A 19,351-nucleotide genomic window follows, 5' to 3' on the forward strand; every position below is an offset into this window, starting at 1 on the left:
CCCCCCCCCAGTCCACTGGACATCCCCGTTAAGCATCGCTCTAACCCCGGGCCTCGGTACGGCCCCCACAGAGCATCCCCCCCAGACGCTGCCTGCTTGTCACCCTGTGAGGCCGGCTGCCTCCTTCCACGTGTGAGCAACCTCACTTAGCGTGTGGCACGTCACCCATCGCTCAGGATTCACGCTGTCACACCGTGTCCAGACCACACACGTCACCTGTCGCTCAGAGCACATGTCCACTGTCACGCCGTGTCCCCAAACACGTGTCACCCATCAGAGCACATGTCTGCTGTCACGCCATGTCTCCACACGTGTCACCTGTCACTCAGCACACACAATGTCACACTGTGTCCTCCTACAACTAGTCCTTTTTACCAACGTCCCATGTTGTGATCCTCTCGTGCAGATAGATGCTGGGGCCTCGTCCTGTCCGCCCGTGTCTCAGGGGCACCGAGGGGTGCCCTGCTCCCACGGGCGGACAGTGACAACGTGGCTGACTTTCCTTCCTTTGTAAAATTCCACAGTTTCAGGTGCACACAGCACAACTGACCTCCGCAGTCAGCGCTCAGAGCCCTCACTCGCGTGCTCGCAGGGACATGCCAGCCACCCCGCCGACTCTCGGCCCCACTTCTCCGTGAGCGGGATCGTGGGGCTCCCAGCCGGCGGCCTGGCTCCTGTCTCCGCCTCTGAGAGCCGCGCGTGTGCCCACGGCCTGTCCCCGCCTTTGCCCTCGACCCCACGCCCTCCACCCGGCACAGCTGGACGCTACCTTGACCGAGGGCGGCCGGGGGGCCGGGGGACCCGGGGCTGGGCCGGGCCCCAGGAACCAAGGCCTGTCAGGGGATGATGTCCTGATGTGGGTGTCGTCGCCAGGGAACCGGGGGCCCGCTCAGCCTTTCCTGGGGTGCCCGAGAGCGGGCTGGCAGGGCAGGTGGGCACCACCGGAGGGGCCCCCGGGGCGGAGCCGTCCCTGCCGCCCGTTCCTCCACCACCTCCGGCGGCAAGCGGCCCGGGAGGACGGCGCAGCCCGCGAGGGCACCGACGCCTACCACGAATCCGTCCCCTCCTGAGCAACCCGGCCTCGAGGCTCAGACGCGTGTGGCTAAGCCGACGGAGCCCGCTCTATTTCCCACCAGAGGCAGAGTTTACAAGCTGTCCCGGGAGCTACTCTCTGCCCCCCCCCACCGGCCCCCAAGCATGAGCCGCGACCCCGCAAGGACTCGGACGTCCAGGTGGCAGCCGTGTGGACAGCCAGAGCCCAAACAAGCTGACTTGAACTTGCCCATCTGGCTGCACAGACCGCCTCCTGGGGGGGGGGGGGGGGGGGGGCGCAGGGGTGGCATCTGCTCTGGGAAAAGGATAGGCTAGAATAACAGTGCCTCGGGGAGGAGGCCACTGACCCAACCTGGGTCTCGAGCAGGGGGACCCCTGGGGGCGTGGCCAGGTCTGCACCTTCCGGTCACCAGGTGGCGACGGAGATCCCTCCTCCCTCGGGGGGGGGGGGGGGGGGGGGGGGGGCACAGGTCTCCCCCGGGGTCCATTCTGCCCCCTTGCTGTTCAGACAGGCCTTAGCTGGAGCCCCTCCTACCCCTGGAGGCCGCGGCGAAGGAGGGGCTCCCGGAGAACACAGGCCGCTGAGACCCGGGAGAACCTGCCGACACGCCCAGGCTTGTGGTCACCAGCAGGGGCTGCGCACACCTCTGCCTGTCCCCTGTCCTCGCCTTGTCCCCAGGCCGGGACCTTGGGCAAGCAGAGAAGCTGCGGGGGAGGGCAGGAGGGGCCGCGGCCTGGGGGGCAGACCCTTGACCGTGCAGCCGTGGGCAGCTCCAGGCCTCTGTTCCCACGTCTGTGCGACGGGGTTCGCACGTCCTGCCTGAAGGGTCATCCGAGGGCCACACTGAACGGAGGACCAGGTGCAGGGCCGGGGTTCGAGTCGGTCCCACCCACCGCTGACTAAGCCCCTCCTATCACCCCAGCCTCGCGGAGGCCCCAGGAACCCCGGGGGGGGGGGGGACACTCCAGGTCACCTTCCACGCCCGGAGCCGCCCCAAGCCTGGGCACCGCCCCCTCCATCATACACTGGCCGTGGCACTGGCTCAACCAGAAATACGACGTTGTACAGCAAGCGCACATTTTCGTTAAAAAAAAATCCATCCGACCCGGCCCAAGAGGCAGGAGGGAAGTGAGTTTAAGGCAAAGGCTCCTCACGTTCCTCTTTGTGCCCCAAGGGCCGCACTTCCCAGCCCCCAGGTCGTCTCTCTCTCTCTCTCTGAGCCACGGCGACCCGCCACGGCTCCCCAGAGAGGGCGGCACTCCCTCGTCCCAGCCAAGCCACGTCCATCCTCCCGACACCCCGGCCACCTGCACCCGTCCTCGGCCCCTCCCCCACCACGCACCCCGTGACCTCCCAGAGGCTCCCCTGCTCCGGTCCCCGGGTAGAGGCTCCCGGGGGCAGAAGCAGTTTCTAGGGGAGCAGGACCCCGAGGCCAGGATGGCGGAGGCGACGGTGGTGCTTCCTGGATGCGGAGTTTGGGGAAGATGGAAAGTTCTGAGGCTGGGTGGTGGGGACGGCTGCACAGTACGGAGACTGCACCTGAACCACTGCACCACACGCTTATAAACGGTTAGGGACACCCGGGTGGCTCAGTGGGTTGAGCGACTGACTTCAGCTCAGGTCGTGATCTCGCGGTCTGTGAGTTCAAGCCCCGCGCCGGGCTCTGTGCTGACCGCTCAGAGCCTGGAGCCTGCTTCCGATTCTGTGTCTCCCCCTCTCTCTGCCCCTCCCCTGCTCATACTCTGTGTCTCTCTCTCACTCTCAATAATAAACGTTAAAAACAAACAAACAAACAAACAAACAGTTAAGACGACCAATTTCATGTTCCGGGTGGTTTTTTTTTTAATATTTATTTTTGAGAGAGAGAGAGAGAGCGTGAGCGAGAGCACAAGAGGGGGAGGGGCAGAGAGAGGGAGACACAGAATCCAAAACAGGTTCCAGGCCCTGAGCTGTCAGCAGAGCCCGACATGGGGCTCTAACCCACGAACCGAGAGACCATGACCTGAGCCAACCGAGCCCCCCCAGGGACCCCTAATTTTTTTTAAGTCATCTCTACACCCGACATGGGACCTGAATTCACGTGGAGCCTGCTTCAGATCCTGTGTCTCCCTTTTTCTCTGCCCCTCCCCCCTTCGTGCTGGCTCTCTCTCTCTCTCTTGCTCTCTCTCAAAAATAAACATTTAGGGGCGCCTGGGTGGCGCAGTCGGTTAAGCGTCCGACTTCAGCCAGGTCACGATCTCGCGAGATCTCGCGTGATCTCGCGTGAGTTCGAGCCCCGCGTCGGGCTCTGGGCTGATGGCTCAGAGCCTGGAGCCTGTTTCCGATTCTGTGTCTCCCTCTCTCTGCCCCTCCCCCGTTCATGCTCTGTCTCTCTCTGTCCCAAAAATAAATAAACGTTGAAAAAAAAAATAAAATAAAAAGATAAATAAACATTTAAAAAAATAAAAGAAAAAAGGTTGCATGTTCTACCAACTGAACCAGCCAGGCGCCCCTATGTTCTGTGTCTTTTACCAAAATAAGAAAATAAACATTTGAGTTCAGCGAAGGATGTCAGGAACCAGAACCTGAGGGCCAGGCGGGCCGGAGCCTGGGAGTGTGGGAAACGGCCCCGGCCTCTCCCACACCAGGCTGAGCAGAAGGGAAAGAATCTCTGAGAAGCTTATCTGCCCGAAGCAGGAAATCGGAGATGGAGAGCCAGAGGCGCGGCCGGCGGGGCACTGCCGGGCGGCCCGGCCCCGAGAGGGACCCACCGCGGCCCTCGAATTCAACACGCGCGATCTGCCCGGCAGAAGGTCCGGTCTGGGCTCCGCAGGCAGCCGGGTGGGAGACGGCGTCTCCAGCCACCCCGACGAGGCTCCCAGGTGCCGGGAGGTCTCGGCCCGCCGCAGGGAGCCAGCTCGCAGAGGCCCGGCTGCCGTCCCTCACTCGTCCGCCGAAGCTGGCACCAGGCGGGCGGGTGACGCCGGCCCAGGGGACGTGAGTGGGGGAAAGCCGGGCCCGCTGCCTCCAGTGGGCGGAGTGGCAGAGGGGGCTCGGGTCCCGGCCGGGCCGGCCACCCTCCCCTGGGAGCAGGGACCGGGGACGGGGCAAGAGGCCAGCAAGGGAACACAGGCAAACCGGCCTCGACAGCGGAACTCGGGCCAGCGCTCGCGATGCGCTCCGTCCAGAGGAGGACGCAGGCCTCAGAGAGGAAAGGCTTCCGTGGTGGTGGCGGCCGGGGCTTAGTTCTGGACTCCTGGCTCCACATCCGGGCCTTCTGGGACCCTCCGTGCGGCCATCGAGGCTGCCGGGCTGAGTGCCGTGAACGTGGCCTCACTGTGCCCGTGCACGCAGAGGAGGCGGCCTGGAGGAGGTGGCATTTCTTTTGGCCTTGAAGGCCGGCCAAGACTCGGGGAAGGGTGGAGGAGGTGCCCGTCAGCCCCAGGCTAAAGCAGAGAAGGAAGAACCGGCTGGAGGGACAGGGCCCCGCTCTGCCCAGGCAGCTCCCACCTCCCCAAGAGAGCAGCTCTGGCTGGCCTGTGACCTCATGGGGGAAATATGCCTTTTCCTGAGCCAGGAACAATAGGTTGGGGGTGGGGGGAAGAGAGCCCTGCCCGGCAGGAAAGGACTCCCTCCTGCCGGGCCCCCTCACCCTCGAGCCAGCGCATGCTTAACCCTTTACAGACCCACGCAGCCCCGCACAGCCCCGAAGTCCCACCCAGCAAGCGGTCCACCAGACGCTGGGCCTGTCGATGAGGGAAGTGGGGTCTCGGCCGGTGAGGTCAGGAAGGGGAGGGGAGGTTCGGGGCCGATCACACACTGCTCCGCTCACGCCACCCGGAGGCCCACACTGGGCCCACGCTGCAGATCAGGCTCCCGGGTCTTGGGCCTTGTCCCCTGGGGCTGGCCGATGGCAGGTGGCAGGAGACTGCCCAGACCTTCCCCACCCCTTCCCTCCTGAGGGAGCCGGAGCTCCGAGCCTCCGTCTCCCCATCTATAAAGCAGGGTGGACGAGACGTCTGCACGTGGAAGTGGGGGCGGGGGGACGGGCGGGCGCTTCACCTGCCGGCAGGGTCCTCAGTGACCCTGCAGGGGGTGTGGCCGGCACCACTGGCAGGGAGGAAACAAACATGGCCAGGTTGAGCAGTGAGCCACAGGCCGGCGACACAAGCAGAGCGGAGCAGGGTGGGAAGGCGGTGGCCGGCGTGGGCACGGGGACCAGGGCTCACGGGCGCCATGGCTGACACGGGGCAGGGGCTCTGACTTCCAGCCACAGCCCACACCAGTGTCACAAGCTGGAAGGACAGTGTCCCAGGGAGAGGCCGAGGGGCCTGGGCAGGGTGGACGAGCCACAGCCAGCACTGTCCCGGGCACCTACGACGGGCAGGATGGCTGCCTCTACTTTGCAGGTGAGGAAGCTGAGGGGCTCCCGGGGACCGGCGCTGACACCCTGCCACTTGGAAATGGTGCAGGCCCAGGTGACCCTCCGTGCAGGTCAGGAAGGGCCGGGGGTGGGGGGTGGGGGCCGGTGCAGGACCAGCAGGTCTGAGGGGGCAGCTGCGGGCGCAGGGGCGGCCGGGACGGCAGAGGGAGGGGCACTTCCCCCTCTGCGAGCTGTGCCCCACAGGGGTGAGGCCCTGAGCACCCCGGCTGGGCTGCTGGGTCACAGGGAGAAGGGCTGAGGCCGCCAGCCCAGTGGTCTGGGAGGAAGAGCGCCATGGACAAGCAAACTCGTCCCCACCCCCCGCGGGGGCGCGGGCTCCCCCCCCCCCCCCCCAGTGAAAATGCGAGCCAAGGGGCGGGTCTGAAATCTGGTGGCTCTGCCCAGCTCTACAGGAGACAGGCCTCCCTGTGCCCGCGTCCCCGGCTGCTACGTGACAGGGATCCCGCTGTGCCCCTCCGGGGACCAAGGCAGTGGGCACGGAGCCCAGCACGTGGCAGGAGGGGGCTGGCCGGGCACCGTGGGACATGGCAGCCGGCCGTCCACGCACAAGATTCCTCTTGAGAGAAACAGAAACCCGATTTGGGCTCGTAGATGAACAAAAAGTCCCGGAAAGGTCTATGCCCAGTTGCTGTTGGCGTTTGCCCGTGCAGGAGGGTCCTTGGCCCTGGGAGTCCCCCTCCTCTTAGGGAGAACATTCTCACATGTCCTGGACTTGCTCACAAGTGAAGTGACCCCAAAGAGAAAAGCCTGGCGGGAACAGCGTGGAATGGGACAGACGTGTGACCCGGGCTCTCCTTTCACGCCAGGGGCTGCCGCCGGGAAGGGCCTGAGTCGCCTGAGTCCCCAGGGCACTGTGGCAGAGGGCGGGACTAGACCCGGGGCTCCTGGCCCGGGGCCCACACCTCCAGGTCTGCCATCTGCGGCGAGCAGGGCCAAGCCCCTAGGAGGCCAGGTGGAGCCCAGGGACGGGAGGTCAGAGTCCCAGGTGACAGCTGCCAACCCAGGGCGGGGGTCCTGGTCCCAGCCCCGCCACCCTCCCCCTGCCTGCTGTCCCCCAGGCTGTGCTCACCCTGCCTTACTTGGCTTGGAGGAGAAGCCCGTAACACCCTGCTGGCCTGTGCCAGGGACGGGCGGGTGGGGGGGGAGGAGGGGGAGGAGGAGGAGGAGGAGGAGGGACAGACGTGGCATAGGGGCTGTCCCTTGCCCTCTGCCGGAGCTGCCCGGATAGCAGGGCCCGCCGGCCTCCACGGCTGCAGCATGTCCCCCAAGCTGGGACCAGACCCTGACCCGGGGTGACCAAAGGTTTGGATCTTTCTGGAAAAGGAAGGAGGGGGGTGGGCCTAGGGCCCGGTAGTGAGCTGGCTCCATCCAAGCACCCCGTACCCTCTAGAGACAAGATCTGCGGTCACAGAAAGGCCAGGAAGGCAGGGTTAGAGGTCAGAACCTCGGAGCACAGGGGCGGGAGGGGAGTGAGGGCTGTGCCCGCCACACCCGCAGGCCTCCTGGGACCAGGCTCCACTCAAACGCCCCAATACCTGCCCACCGCCCCCCAGAGACGCTTTCCAGAGTACGCCCCGCAGCACCCCACCCAGAGAGCTCTGCTGAGGGGCCTGGCACGCTGTCCCTTAGCAACTCCAGCACCGGCCACACGCCGGCCGTTGGGGCCTCTGGCCCCCAGAGCGCCACACGGTCCTGGGGTGGGACCTGCCAGACGCCGCCCCGGGGACAGGGGCACCAGCGACGGGTGGGGTGGGGGGAGAAACGGCCACAGGAGCCCCTCACGGTTTACGAAGTTAAGAAACTCAGGGACCTACCGAGGACCCTCTCCTCTCACAGGAAAAGCCTGGCCTGAAGTCCGCAGGGGGGCACAGCGAGGGTCCCCGCGGGCCAAGGCTAAGAACGCCGTGTTACCTAGTTGGAGCCCAGCCAAGAGCCCAGGGCCCCGAGCCACCGGCCGAGGTTTAATTAGCGTGGGGTCCGGGACACTGGTTTTACGGCTCACCTGACGGCCAGGCCCCTCCCCCTCCGCCACCAGCTCCGTGAGGCTGGCCTGAGGAGGGCCTGGCGGCCACCGAGAGCCAAACTCAGAGGGACCCCACACGAGGGACACCTGCCACGTCCTCCCACGCAGTCCTCGGGTTGGGGGCGCCTGACGGCTCACGGCCCAGCTGCCCTCCCAGCCACACGCAGCCCCAGGCGGACGGCTTCAACGAGGCGAGCACGGCGTTGTGGAGTGACGGTGCAGGGCACAGAGGGACAGCATGGGTGGGGGTATGACCTGCATGGTGTCCGGGGACCCGGGGACCCAACAGACACCACAAGAGCCCCCGCCGTGCACGGCAGGCACCTCGAAGCCAGTGGTGGGTGCACGGCGCGGGTGGCCTGGCCCCTACGACCATTCACAGGCCTTCTGACCCCAACGTGTCACAAGTGGGGCCACCTCCTGGCCCCCAGCTCTGGAGCACGTTCCCCTGCCTGGAGGGGGCTCAGCTCTTCCGTGCTTCTCCCCGGGACGCTGCCCAGACACCCACCGAGTGCCCAGTGCCACCAGCAAAGCATCCCTTCACGTCAGACTCAGGCGGCCCCACCCAGGGGCAGGACCTGCGTTTCCTCAGACGTCGTGTTTGTCGCGGGCTCTGTTCCCGTGAAGGGTCAGCAGCCGGCCACCCTGCCCAGAGGAACCCTCCAGAGAGGAGGCCGGACTCCAGGCACGGGCGGGGCCGCATTCCACAGGGAGGGACCTCCCGGGAGGCACAGGCCACAGGCTGCAGGTAAACAGCCGGGGGGGCGGGGCGCCCAGGAACAGAGTTTAGGGACCGGGCCCCACGCGGCGCCCCCACCCACCTCTGCGAGGACGGGGTTTGGCAACAACCCCCACCGGGGCCACTCGGAGCTCGGGGGCCTGGCCCGGGAAGGGGCCCCAGGGAGGGGCGAGCTGACAACACGACCTCCCCAGGCCGGCGGCTGGCACACGTGGGGGTTGGCGGGCTAGAGCCCCCCGGGTGGGTCTCCGCACGGGCCAGCCCCGTCCAGGGCCCTCAGCACGTCCTCAGGTCACCGCCCTCCCGAGTCCCCACCACCGAGACTTCTCAGGGACCAGCAGGACATCCTCCAGCCACAGGGAAAGGGGCTCCGCGCAGAGCAGGGCAGACCAGGTGGCCAGGGGCCTGCGCCGGGCGCCCACGTGGAGACCCGGCCCTGGTGGTTCCCTGTGCCCCGCGGGTTCTTTCCCGGACGGCCAACTCGCACCCCACAGGTCAGGCGGCCCCTCGGGCGCAGGCCCCGGGCAGAGAGCGGGCCGGCAGCTCAGGCCGGGGCGAGTGACACCTGTGACACCCGGAGCTCCGGCTTAGGGTGCCAAGCGGATGTGGCCCGTGGGGTGGGTGGTCCCGGGCCGGCGGGACCTGCTTCCTCCATGACCCACTGGCACTTCACCCAGAGGGCGGGGGCCGCAGCTGTGACCCTGCCCTCCACGTGACTGAGGGTCTGACGAGGTGCGTGAGGGGAGGGGGTCAGCCGTGGGGCCTCTCCTGAGGGTGAGGGGCTGCAGGAACCAGAGTCCTAACACCCAAGGGCGTCCTGCCACGGCGCCGGTTGTCCCAAGTGTGCAGAGGGGCCCCGGGTCTCGGACAAGTCCCGATGCCCTCCGGCTGGCTGACCCCAGGGTCCAGAGGCCTCTCGGGCTGAGCAGACTACAGCAGACAGGGTTTGATGCCGAGCTCCGGGCGAACGGAGACTCCGCGGGCACCGCACCCCCCACCGCCCCGGATCCCGGGCTCGTTGATGACTGACCTGCCCCTACAGGGGTGCCCGACATCACCAGGGCCACACCACACGGGGGACCACGAGCCGTGCACCTGTCCCTGGGCCACCCGGCGCCTCACACGGGCAGAACTCACCACCCAGCAGAGACTGCCAGATGGGGGGCTGCTCCCCTGGTCTCGACCACAGCGCCCCCGGAGCCGCTGAGGCCCGGTCCTCTGTGCGGATGCCAGAGGGGACCACGGAGCTCCAGGAGACAGGGCGGCAAGGGTCCACACCCGCCACAGACCCCAAATAATAAACACACTCGACCCGGCCCATCGTGTGTCAGGCTGTCATGAGCCCAGTGACGTGCGGAGGGCACGGGAGCCAGAGCGCCGCCTCCAGGGGCCCAGTCTCCTGGGGACGATGGTGGACACAAAGGAACAATGAATGAGTCAATGAGAACAAGTCTCGTGGGAGCCAGCAGGGAGGGGCTGCTGGGACTGGCCTCCAGGAAGCCCTCCCCTTGGGGGCAGGGGGGACCCGGGCCCGGAGATCCCACACAGGATGATCCAGTGCAAAGGCCCTGAGGTGACCACGCTCACAGGAGACCCAGAGGAGGGCAGCATAGCACCCCAGGAGACCGCGTCCTCCCACAGCCCCAACCAAGGCGGCCGTGTTTTCCTATCAGGTCCTCGCCGGGCCAACACTTAGCATAACCCATCTAGAGAGTGGGGGTCCTTAAGGTAGGGGTCCCAGCACAGGTTCTCAAGCTCGCCAGGTTATGAGGGGCCGGGCCCCGCGGTCGGTGCTGGATCGGAGTCTCTGGGGACTGGGACGCGCCCCACAGACCCAAGGCCCGCGCTCCAGAAAGTGCCTGGTGAACTGAAGGAGCCAGGGTGTCCTTCCTCCAACCCAGGAATGTGACTGCATCACAACCCGGAGGCCGTCCTGTCTTCTGAGGCAGCACCCAACCTCACAGCGTGACCTGGGAGCACCCTTCAAGGACAATGACCTTCTGCTCCCTGCATGCTGGGGTCCCTTATCCTCTGGCCTCCAGCCGCTCTCCTGCGAGTGCCTTCTCCCCACAAACCCCAGGACGGCATCCACTGCACGGACGGCCGCCGCAGCCAGGCCCACGGACAGCCCGGGCTTCAGAGGAGTCTCTGGGCGGCTCACCACCTTCCGGAGGCCGTGCCAGCCTTTCCAGATGTGGGGGTCCACCCTGGGCCGACCAGGTACCCGCATCTCCTCCCCAGCTCTGGGCCCAGGACCCAGGGTTGGGGCACTGACTCAGAGCCCCACCCCGTGACTCAGCCAGCCCACGGCACCCCGAGTCTCAGCCTGTCCGGCGTGGCTTGCACACACGGCCGCAGAGTCCGGTTGGCCCTGCTGGGGGGGCCCTTCCCGGCAGGAGAGAGGAATGCCTTCTGGCCACCTCCTGTTGGCAGGCAGGGGTGGGGGGGCGGGGTGGCCGGCCAGGTGAGAGGCGGGGGACGCAGGCCCTTCGGAGCCCGGCTCTCCCCGGGGCTGAGGGAACTTGGGGGGGCAGCACCGGAGGCTGAGGAAGGGGGCTGTCGTCACGTCTGTGTACTTCAGCAGGGGACCATGTCAGGTCCTGGCTCCACCCCCTCCGCTCTGTCCCCCGGTGTCCCCTTTGTGAAAGGGGGCACCGACGGGCATTTGTGCCATGACCACCTTTCTGCCCAGCCGACGCCCGCCCAGCTCAGGGCCTGTCTCCAGAAGGCACCACCCTAGTGAGCGAGTGCCGGGCCCGAGGCGACCCTGATATGTTATCTGCTCCCTGGATCAGGCAGGGAGGTCAGGGACTGTGCCTGCTGTCAGGGCGCCTGGCGATGTGACGAGACACACACGCGCCATGCGCAAAGCAGCACACCTGTGCGGTCGAGTGCCCGGTCGGGAGGGTTGGGACCGGGCCTCGGGGGCCGGGCGTGTGGTGGTTTCCGCCTCAGCCTGGCCAAGCTGCGGGGAAGGTTTGCCTTCCGAGGATTCACGTTGAAACCCGCGATCCCTAAGAGCAGCCCGTGACCCTCCGGGAGCCATCCGGAGCCAACCGGATGAAAGCCGTAAGAGCACAGAGCAGGCCCCTGGGAAAGAAGGCGTTCTCCAGGGCTGCCCTGTGGAATGCGGACTGGGGATTGCCACTTCCTCTCTTGCCCGAATTCCCAGCCGGCCGCGTGCCCCACGGCCGCGCCAGCCAGTTCCCGGAGCAAACGTGTTCCTCTCTCGCGTGTCTGCGCGCGGGCACATCGGTGCTCCTGCGGGATGCCGCATCCGTCTGCGTCCCACTGGTTCCCGTTCCTCTGACGGACCCACCTGGTACTGACGGTCAGCACCTGTCTCTGCAGTCCGGGCCCAGGTGGCCGCAGGCTTGGGAGGACAGGGTGCCGGGGCCCCAGGAGCTCTCTGGAAATTCAACAAGCTCGTGAAACGACCGAGGGAAAAATCAACACGGTCCGCTCATAACAACCGGCCCGGCCCCGCCCCCAGGAAGCCAGCCTCCGGAGCAGGGACCCAGCCCCCACTGCCCCGAACGAGCGTCCAGGCACAGGACGCGAGCAGTGGGGCTCTCCCCGGCCGGAACCCGGGCCGCAAACGCTCCCTTGAGTCGCCTGCATTGTGAGGTGTGTCCGCAGAGAAGCGCCCAAGTTCCGTGCCTCCCGCCAGCGCGGGGTCCACAGGGTGGGCGGCGCGGAGTCCGGGGCCCGTGGCTCATTTCCCTGCGATCCTCTCCCTCCGCCAGCAAAAACACGCTTGGGATTCAGGATATCCTTCCAGAAAGAGCCACTTTGGAGCTCCAGAATCCCATCGGGGTCATTTCCAAGGGGACATTCCAGCAGCCGTCTGGGGCCGGAGAGAACAAAAGCACACTGGCCGAGGGGCGGGGGCCCGAGCTCCCGAGGGGCCGGATGCCAGAGGCCCCGGGGGAAGCGACGGGCGTCCCTGGAACCCCCTGCCCCTCCCCCATCCGTACGCCAGATCCCCGCCAAGCGCCAAGCACGGTGTGTGCCAGCAGCTGGGCCGAGGCAGGGCTGGCCTCCCCGCACAAGCCCTTGGCGGAGGGAGGCCCCACTGCGGCCCGCTCACGGGGGAGGGAAGTCACAAGCCAAGGCCCCTCAGACAGTGAGTGACAGCACCAGGCGGGACCGGGCCCTCCTGGCCTAGCTGCAGACCGCCCGTCAGGGCCCGGCTCCCCCCGCCGCACGCGAGACGGCCGTGCCCTCAGCCCCGGCCCGGCTCCCCCCCACCCCCGCCTCAGTTCAACGGGCCCCCAGACCGAGGCCTGAAGTTCCGTGCGGTCGTGGGGCAGGGCCCGGGGCCGGTCAGTGTCACCGCCCCGCCAGCCTCGGACGGCGGTCAGCACCGGCTCCCGGTGACGGAGTACACTCCCCAGACGAGAGGAGAAACAATTAAGTGGCCACATTGAGAGCAGACGGCGCGGCTCCCCATGCCCTGGGGGACACAGCGGGTGGGGACGGGGCAGGCCTGGCTGAAGCTATATGTTCAGTTCCTGGAAAAAGAGGGACACGCTGCCGGCTCACCCACGGCATCCTGTTTTTATGGAAACTAATCTAATTCCGAACGGCGCAGCAAGCAGCAGCCATGCAAGGGGGTCCCGAGAGGCCGCGGCGAAGGGGCGCCCGCAAGGCGGGAGGGCTCCCGTGGCCCCGCGCGGTGGGCACGGCCGCCCTCTGCCAGCGCCACACCCGAGGGTCAGACACCCCCGCCCCGGGGGAGGCCGGGGACGGTGGGTCCTTCCTGGCAGTGAGAAAGAGGCAGGCCGGCCCCCCCCCCCCCCCCCCACCCCGTCTCGGCCGGACTCTGTCGCAGGAAGGCTGCCTGGGGCAGACAGATGTCACCGTGGGGCTCCCGCCCACGACACGCAGGTCAGAAAGTACCAGAGATCCCACAGCCTTTGGGGACCTCCTCCCGACCTGGCAGCCCGATGGCTTCGGGCCCGAGGCTTTGGAGTCCCCACAGCCTTGGCCAGAGCCTGGCTCTAGGTCTGTGCCCATGTGACTCCTGAGCCTCAGTGTCCGCACCTGCTCGAGGGGGACACCAACCCCGCCCACGAGAGGCTGCCCTGCGTGACGCCCGGTGTAAAGCGGCCGGCCCTTCACTAGCACCGTCTGCTGGGTTCACACGACGTGTGCCTGCGGACGCCCACCCAGGGCCCGGGCTCCAGCCGGACACTGACGGGAGACTCGGGCACGTGCCCGAAGCCGCGAAAACCGGAACCAGGCCTTACTTCCCGCTGCCCACCACAGCGACCCGACCGCCCTTCCAGGCCCCTCCAGCTCCTCAGGGTCAGGGCTGAACCTCTGGGCTACGCTGGCTCCAGGGGGCCTGAAGGCAGATGTCTACAGGGCACGGGCCGGCCCCGACCCCAGGCTGCCACAGAGTTCCCACTCACACACAGAAGGGACGTGCGTCCCCGTGGGCCTCCCCCAACTGCCCCTCGGAGGCCCAGCGAGCGGGTGGCCCAGGGAAGCCCGAGACGGGGCCGGGCGGGCCTGCCGGCTCCTCTCGCACTCACTGGGCACCCGGCAGGCCCGCGGAAACCTACTCTTCCCGCCTCATCCAGGGAGGGGACCACGTGGGGAGGTCCCCAAGGCCGAGGACATCCCCGCTCACAAGCAGACATGATCTCCTCTGGCCGGGCCCCTCCCCGCTCCCACCGCCAGCCAAGCGCACACATTTCCACCCTCACAGGGACCAGCCTGACACCTGTCCTCTGGGCCCTGACGCCAGCCCCACGCCGCGCGCCTCCGACCGGTCACAGGGCCCCAGAGCCGACCTCCCGCTCCCATCGCTTCCAGCTGTGGGACCGGGAGTCTGCTCATCCTCTTTCAGGCTGATTCTTTGGCTGACGCCTCGGAGGGTCCGTGCGGACGGGGGGCTTGGGGTCCACGGCGGCCACGCAGGGCACCGCCGTCTCGCTCGTCCATCACCAGCCTGGAACCGCACCCTCAGAGCGGGGAGCTGCCTCAGGGGGCCCGGCCCTCGGCCCCGGGGCTCCAGCCGAGGCTGGTGCCGGTCCCCCGCGTCCGGGGCCAGGAAGCCTCCTTCTGGGAAGGCACCAGAAAACTCCCCGGCCGCCAGCGCTCTGAGGGGACGGAGGAGGAACTGTCAGGATGGGCGCCCCGCCCCCCAGCACGGGCTCCACGCGGGGACGGAGACGCACCTGCCCGGACCGGGCCGGGACGCGTCCCGAGCTGGGAAGGACCCTCCTGCCGGTGGCCCACGAAGTCAGCCGCAAGGTGTCCCCGCTGCTGTCCTGGGGGAGCACCCACCAGGCCGTGACTCGGCCAGACCGGCAGGTTCCACTGTCCCCACCCAAGGGGACAGCAGCCCCAGCAGCCACCGCCTCGGCTTCGGGACGTCCCCGAGCTGCCCCACATTCCTCCCTGGTGAGAGCACAGGCGCCCTGCGGGGCTGCAGGGAAAAGGTCCCTTGCCAGAGCGCTCGGCCCCCGCTGCCGCACCCTGGACGGCCCGCGGGACGTGGGGGGGCGTGGGCCGCTCAGGGAGCCGCGGTTCAGAGGCCCCGCCCCACCCGTGCCGGGGCAGCGAGGGCTCGGGAGGGGCGGCCAGCTCAACGAGGTCCCGGGGCCCACGTCGCCCGGTGAGTCACCCCAAGGGCCACCGGCCGAGCCGGGCAGGTGCTGACCTTACGACTGGGGCACAGGGAGGCCCCCGGAGGGCAGGGCAGCCCCACAAGGCCTCCCTGCAACACACCAGGTAGGTCCGCTCTGCTTCTCAAGGTGAGGAGCTCGAGGCTCAGAGACGCTGTGGGACGTGTCCCAGGGCGCCCAGCAGCAGGGCCAGATTTGGGGTCTGACGGAGCCAGCACAGAGAAGCTTCGCCGGGCATTTCCCCTCCCACGGTCTCCATTCCACAGGCACCTACGTGTGGCCTCACGAACCAGTGGGGCTTTCTTAATATTTATTTTTTTTTTTTTTTAATTTTTTTTTCAACGTTTATTTTATTTTTGGGACAGAGAGAGACAGAGCATGAACGGGGGAGGGGCAGAGAGAGAGGGAGACACAGAATCGGAAACAGGCTCCAGGCTCTGAGCCATCAGCCCAGAGCCCGACGCGGGGCTCGAACTCGCAGACCGCGAGATCGTGACCTGGCTGAAGTCGGACGCTTAACCGACTGCGCCACCCAGGCGCCCCAATATGTATTTATTTTTGAGAGAGGAGACAGCATGTGCGCACACGAGTGGGGGACGGGCAGAGAGAGGAAGAGGGGAGAGAGAATCCCGAGCAGGCTCCACGCTGTCAGCACGGAGCCCGAGGCGGGGCTCGATCCCACGAGCCGTGAGACCCCGACCTGAGCCGCAATCAAGAGTCGGACGCTTCACCGACTGAGCACCCCGGGCGCCCCTAAACCACTGGTTCTGAGGACTCTTGCTGCGGGACACACACACTCGACCTGAACCCCAGCACGGCTGTACCTGGGGGCGCCCCAGGGACAGTGTTCAGGACCGGCAGAGGGCAGCTGAGGTCCCAAGGCAGCCCCAGGGGGCCCTCCACTCTCCATCCGCACACAGAGCAGGGGGGAGGCAGGACACAGATTCACAGAAGTGCCAGGAGCAAGTACGAACAGGTGCTGCCCGGGGTCGTCCCAGTGGGAGGCCCAGTCCCCGCACGGCCACTAGTGTGACAGGGAGAGAGAGGACCAAAGAGAACAGGCAGAGAGGGAAAGGCGAAAAACGCAGACCCTGGAACACTGCTGGGAGCGTCTGACCACAGCAAACCCCCTCGGGGGTAGGGTTCCTCTTAAGAATGTGACAGACGGCACGTAGTCCCCTCAGGTCCCCTCAGGAATCTGACAAAAGACCCAACTAGACACAAGGAGTGGACGTAAAACGGGTGACCCACAGGAAACAATGTGGCCACAGACCGCCCCTCGCCCGATGGAATCGAGCCAACGGGAGAGGACAACCCAGCATCCGGGCCATCGAGCCAATGGGGGTGGGACCCGAAAAGGAACGGGGGGAGGGGGGCGACCAGAACCCTGTAGGTCAAGGCCCCCACCTACAGTCCCGACTCTCACCTTCGACCGCCCCCTCCGTAGAGACCCTTCCTCACTGTTCCTCCGTCCTGATTCTACTCTGCCTGCGGCTCGTTGACCTTGTGCCCACCTCTTCATGCTTCGAGGCGGGTGGCAACGAACCCCGGGGACTGAGGTAAAAAACCCTGCACTAGGGTGACTCAGCCCTACCTCGGGGCCTTGCCACGTGCCGGCAACCCCGCCTGGAGACGCAAAGGGAGACTCAGTGGCTCCTGACCCTCGCGACGCCTGGGGTGTCCCCCAGGCTGGAGAACATGGTGCAGCCGGGCCTGGCCCAGAAGCTTCTCGGGCCTCCTCTGGAGATAGCAATCTCCACGCCGTCCGCTTGGGGGGCCGGGGTCTCCACTCAGAGCGAGCCTTCAGAGGGTAGTGTCCCCTCTGGCACATGCACGTGACTCTGCTTCCAATCCTTGTCCCTTGCTCGACACACAGGAAACCTAGGGGTACAGACCGAGTGGATAACCTGCCCTCTGACAGCGGAGAGCAGGGAGCCATGTGGCAAGCGCTATGCCCGGCCATTTCGGGGGGAGACGGGGAGGGGGGAGTGCGTGGCAGGGGTCTGGTGAATGGAGTGCGGACCCCTCCCCGTGCGGCCTCACTCTGGAAGGCCCGAGGACAGCCCCTACCCCTTAGTGTCTCCACCCACAGCCTCGGAGGGCAGGACCGATGGGCAGGGAAGAGGAAGGCCTAGCGTCCCCCCAGCTTCCTCAGGCACAGGACACAGAGACACGGGATCCGTGGCTCACCACCGCCCCCCCCCCCCCCGCCCCCAATGTCCAGGATTCTGCGTGGAGCCAGCCCCCGGCCAGACGAGGCTCCTGCACGTTGTTCCTGCGCTGGCTGGAGTCATTCTGTCCACGGGAGGTCACACTGTCCACGGCCAGGAAGGGACATGGAGCAGGAGGGTCCTTGCCGAGGTCAGAGCAACAAGGGCCCGCAGCCGAAGAAAGAAACCGTTCGGTCCCGAGGACCCCGTCTGGTGCCAGTCCTGGGCCCACAGGGCCCCACACCCCGAGCCCCTGCCCCTAACCATCCTGACCATCTCACCCTGGGCTGGTGAGGTCTGCCCGCAGGACCGTGTCGATCCAGGACATGGGGCCGCAGGGACTCCCGGGTGGCCGGTCTGCGGGGAAGACGCGCGAGGACCTCATGGGGCCCCCGGAGGACCAAACAGGGCATGCTGTGTGCGACACTTACGGCCCTGAGCCTTCCTGCCCTGTCCCGGACTCGACCCGTGAGGCCGGGGAGATCGTCCTGGGGGGGAGTCGGTCGGGAGAAGGAAAACCATGCAGTGCACGCAGGTGTCTGCTGCATCCTGGGAACAGGGGCCGGCGGGCCGGGAGGCCCGGACAGTCACGTTCACCGTCACTTTCACAGCAGGCCGGCCAGGGCAGCGCGAGAGGCCCGGCCACGGCAGGCGGCCCCTGGAGATGGGCACGGGGGCCCCGGGGGAGGCTTGGGCAGGCACGCGAGGGGCGAGCACAGCAGGAGGTGCACGGGGAGCAGCGGGAGACGAGTCAGGACACGGGTCAGGACACGCCGAGAAGCCTGCCACGTGGCCGGCGCCCAGGCCGCGGCCACAGCACGCACGACGGAGGTGGGAAGCTGACCACATAAACAGAGCACGGCGCGAGCTACCAGGGCTTGGAATTACAAACGCCGGCTCTTCAACAGACCTCGTCAGGGGCATGATTAGAGTCGGCAACCGGAGGCAGGGAAACCGACCAAGACCTTAGAATCCAGGCCCGCAAAGAACAGCCGCAAGTCAAACGTAAAAGACAGACCCGCAACCCAGCGTTTTCAAGCAGGTGACTGTCAGACGCACGTCACAAACGGAGACCTCAAAGGTGAGGGGCACCGTTTCGTGTCAGGGCGACGCGGTCCAAAGCCACGGGACCCACGTCACGCCCTCGAAGCGGGGACAGCCCGAGGTCAGCACGCGCTGGTGAGGGCACCACGAAACGCTGGGACGGCGGCGGCTTCCCGGAGGCACCCACCGCCCCGTGCCCCGCAATCCCACGTCCGTGTGTGCGAGCGAACGTAACCCACCCGGAGCAGGAAGACGGTGGGGTGGGGGGCGTCCACGTCGGGGACCAGCGGACGGAAGTAACGACCGGTGCCGGGCCGCACTCGCACAGCGCAGGCGGTCCCGCCGACGTGAGCCCCAAAGGCAAGCAGAAGTAACCTGGGGGGCAGAGGTCAGTCGTGGGGGGTGACCGCCAAGTGCCTCTGGCACAAGCACCAGCTTGGTGGGGGGGTGCTCACGTGACCCGTATTCAACTGTCAAACGCACCGGACGGACACGTAAGCTCGCGTCCTTGGTCCCATGACGCCTCAGTGAAAAACACGGGCGTGGACCAAGGACCGTCCTCCGCTGGGGCCTCGTCTGGACCCGCGAAGCCGGCCACGGAGCAGGCTCTCCAAACGTACTTGCCGAGTGAAAGACTGAAAGATGGTGGCAGTGACCAAGTCCCTGGGGAAGGGCAGCCACAGGCACGTGGGGGCAAAAGGAAAGGACGGGCAGGGCCCGGGGCGAGATCCGCCCCAGGAACGGGGGAGACACGTGTGATGCACTAACAGGCCGAAGGCACGGGCCCGAGGGTCGCGGCTCCAGGGCGGGCCGACCTGTGACAACAGCCACTCTCCCTCCACGGCGGCACCCCCAGGGCCCCACGTCACGAGTGAACACCGAAGTCGGAGAGATGACACAGAGGTCCGTGCCCAAGTGACCGGTCAGCGGGAGGGGCGGCCACACAGCCTCAGGGTCGGGGCCAAGGAACAAGGTCTGTAGCCCAGGGGGCAGTTCAGGAGGGGGCAGGGCTGCTGGCCGCGACGTCTGCACCCGTGAGGGCGGCTTGTAGGCCACGTCCCAGCTGCACCTAGACTGGAGGAGCCCAGCACCTCAGCACGGGTGACCGCGGCCAGCCTGGGCAACGTGGTCCTTTGGGGAGTGTGAGAAGACCCCCCCAGCCCCATCCAAGGGAGACAGACCTGCCTCAGTCCACAGCCCGGCCCTCGGGAGTTGCCAGT

The 19,351-nt window shown here is 67.0% G+C and overlaps 1 protein-coding gene across 1 annotated transcript in view; it reads right to left on the reverse strand.

Moving 5' to 3' along the window:
* PIEZO1 (piezo type mechanosensitive ion channel component 1 (Er blood group)) overlaps positions 1-10,469 on the reverse strand; it is a 35,373-nt gene extending 24,904 nt beyond the window's left edge. The window contains exons 1-3 of the mRNA XM_040443425.1: positions 10,315-10,469; positions 9,377-9,486; positions 7,480-7,538 (exon numbers count right to left, since the gene is read on the reverse strand). Coding sequence (XP_040299359.1) covers positions 7,480-7,538; positions 9,377-9,486; positions 10,315-10,469 — 324 coding nt within the window. The remainder of the gene's footprint in view (positions 1-7,479; positions 7,539-9,376; positions 9,487-10,314) is intronic.
* Positions 10,470-19,351: the final 8,882 nt, after the last annotated feature.

Source organism: Herpailurus yagouaroundi, unplaced genomic scaffold (genome assembly GCF_014898765.1).
Source record: "Herpailurus yagouaroundi ecotype Mexico unplaced genomic scaffold, PumYag 190, whole genome shotgun sequence".
NCBI lineage: Eukaryota > Metazoa > Chordata > Mammalia > Carnivora > Felidae > Herpailurus > Herpailurus yagouaroundi.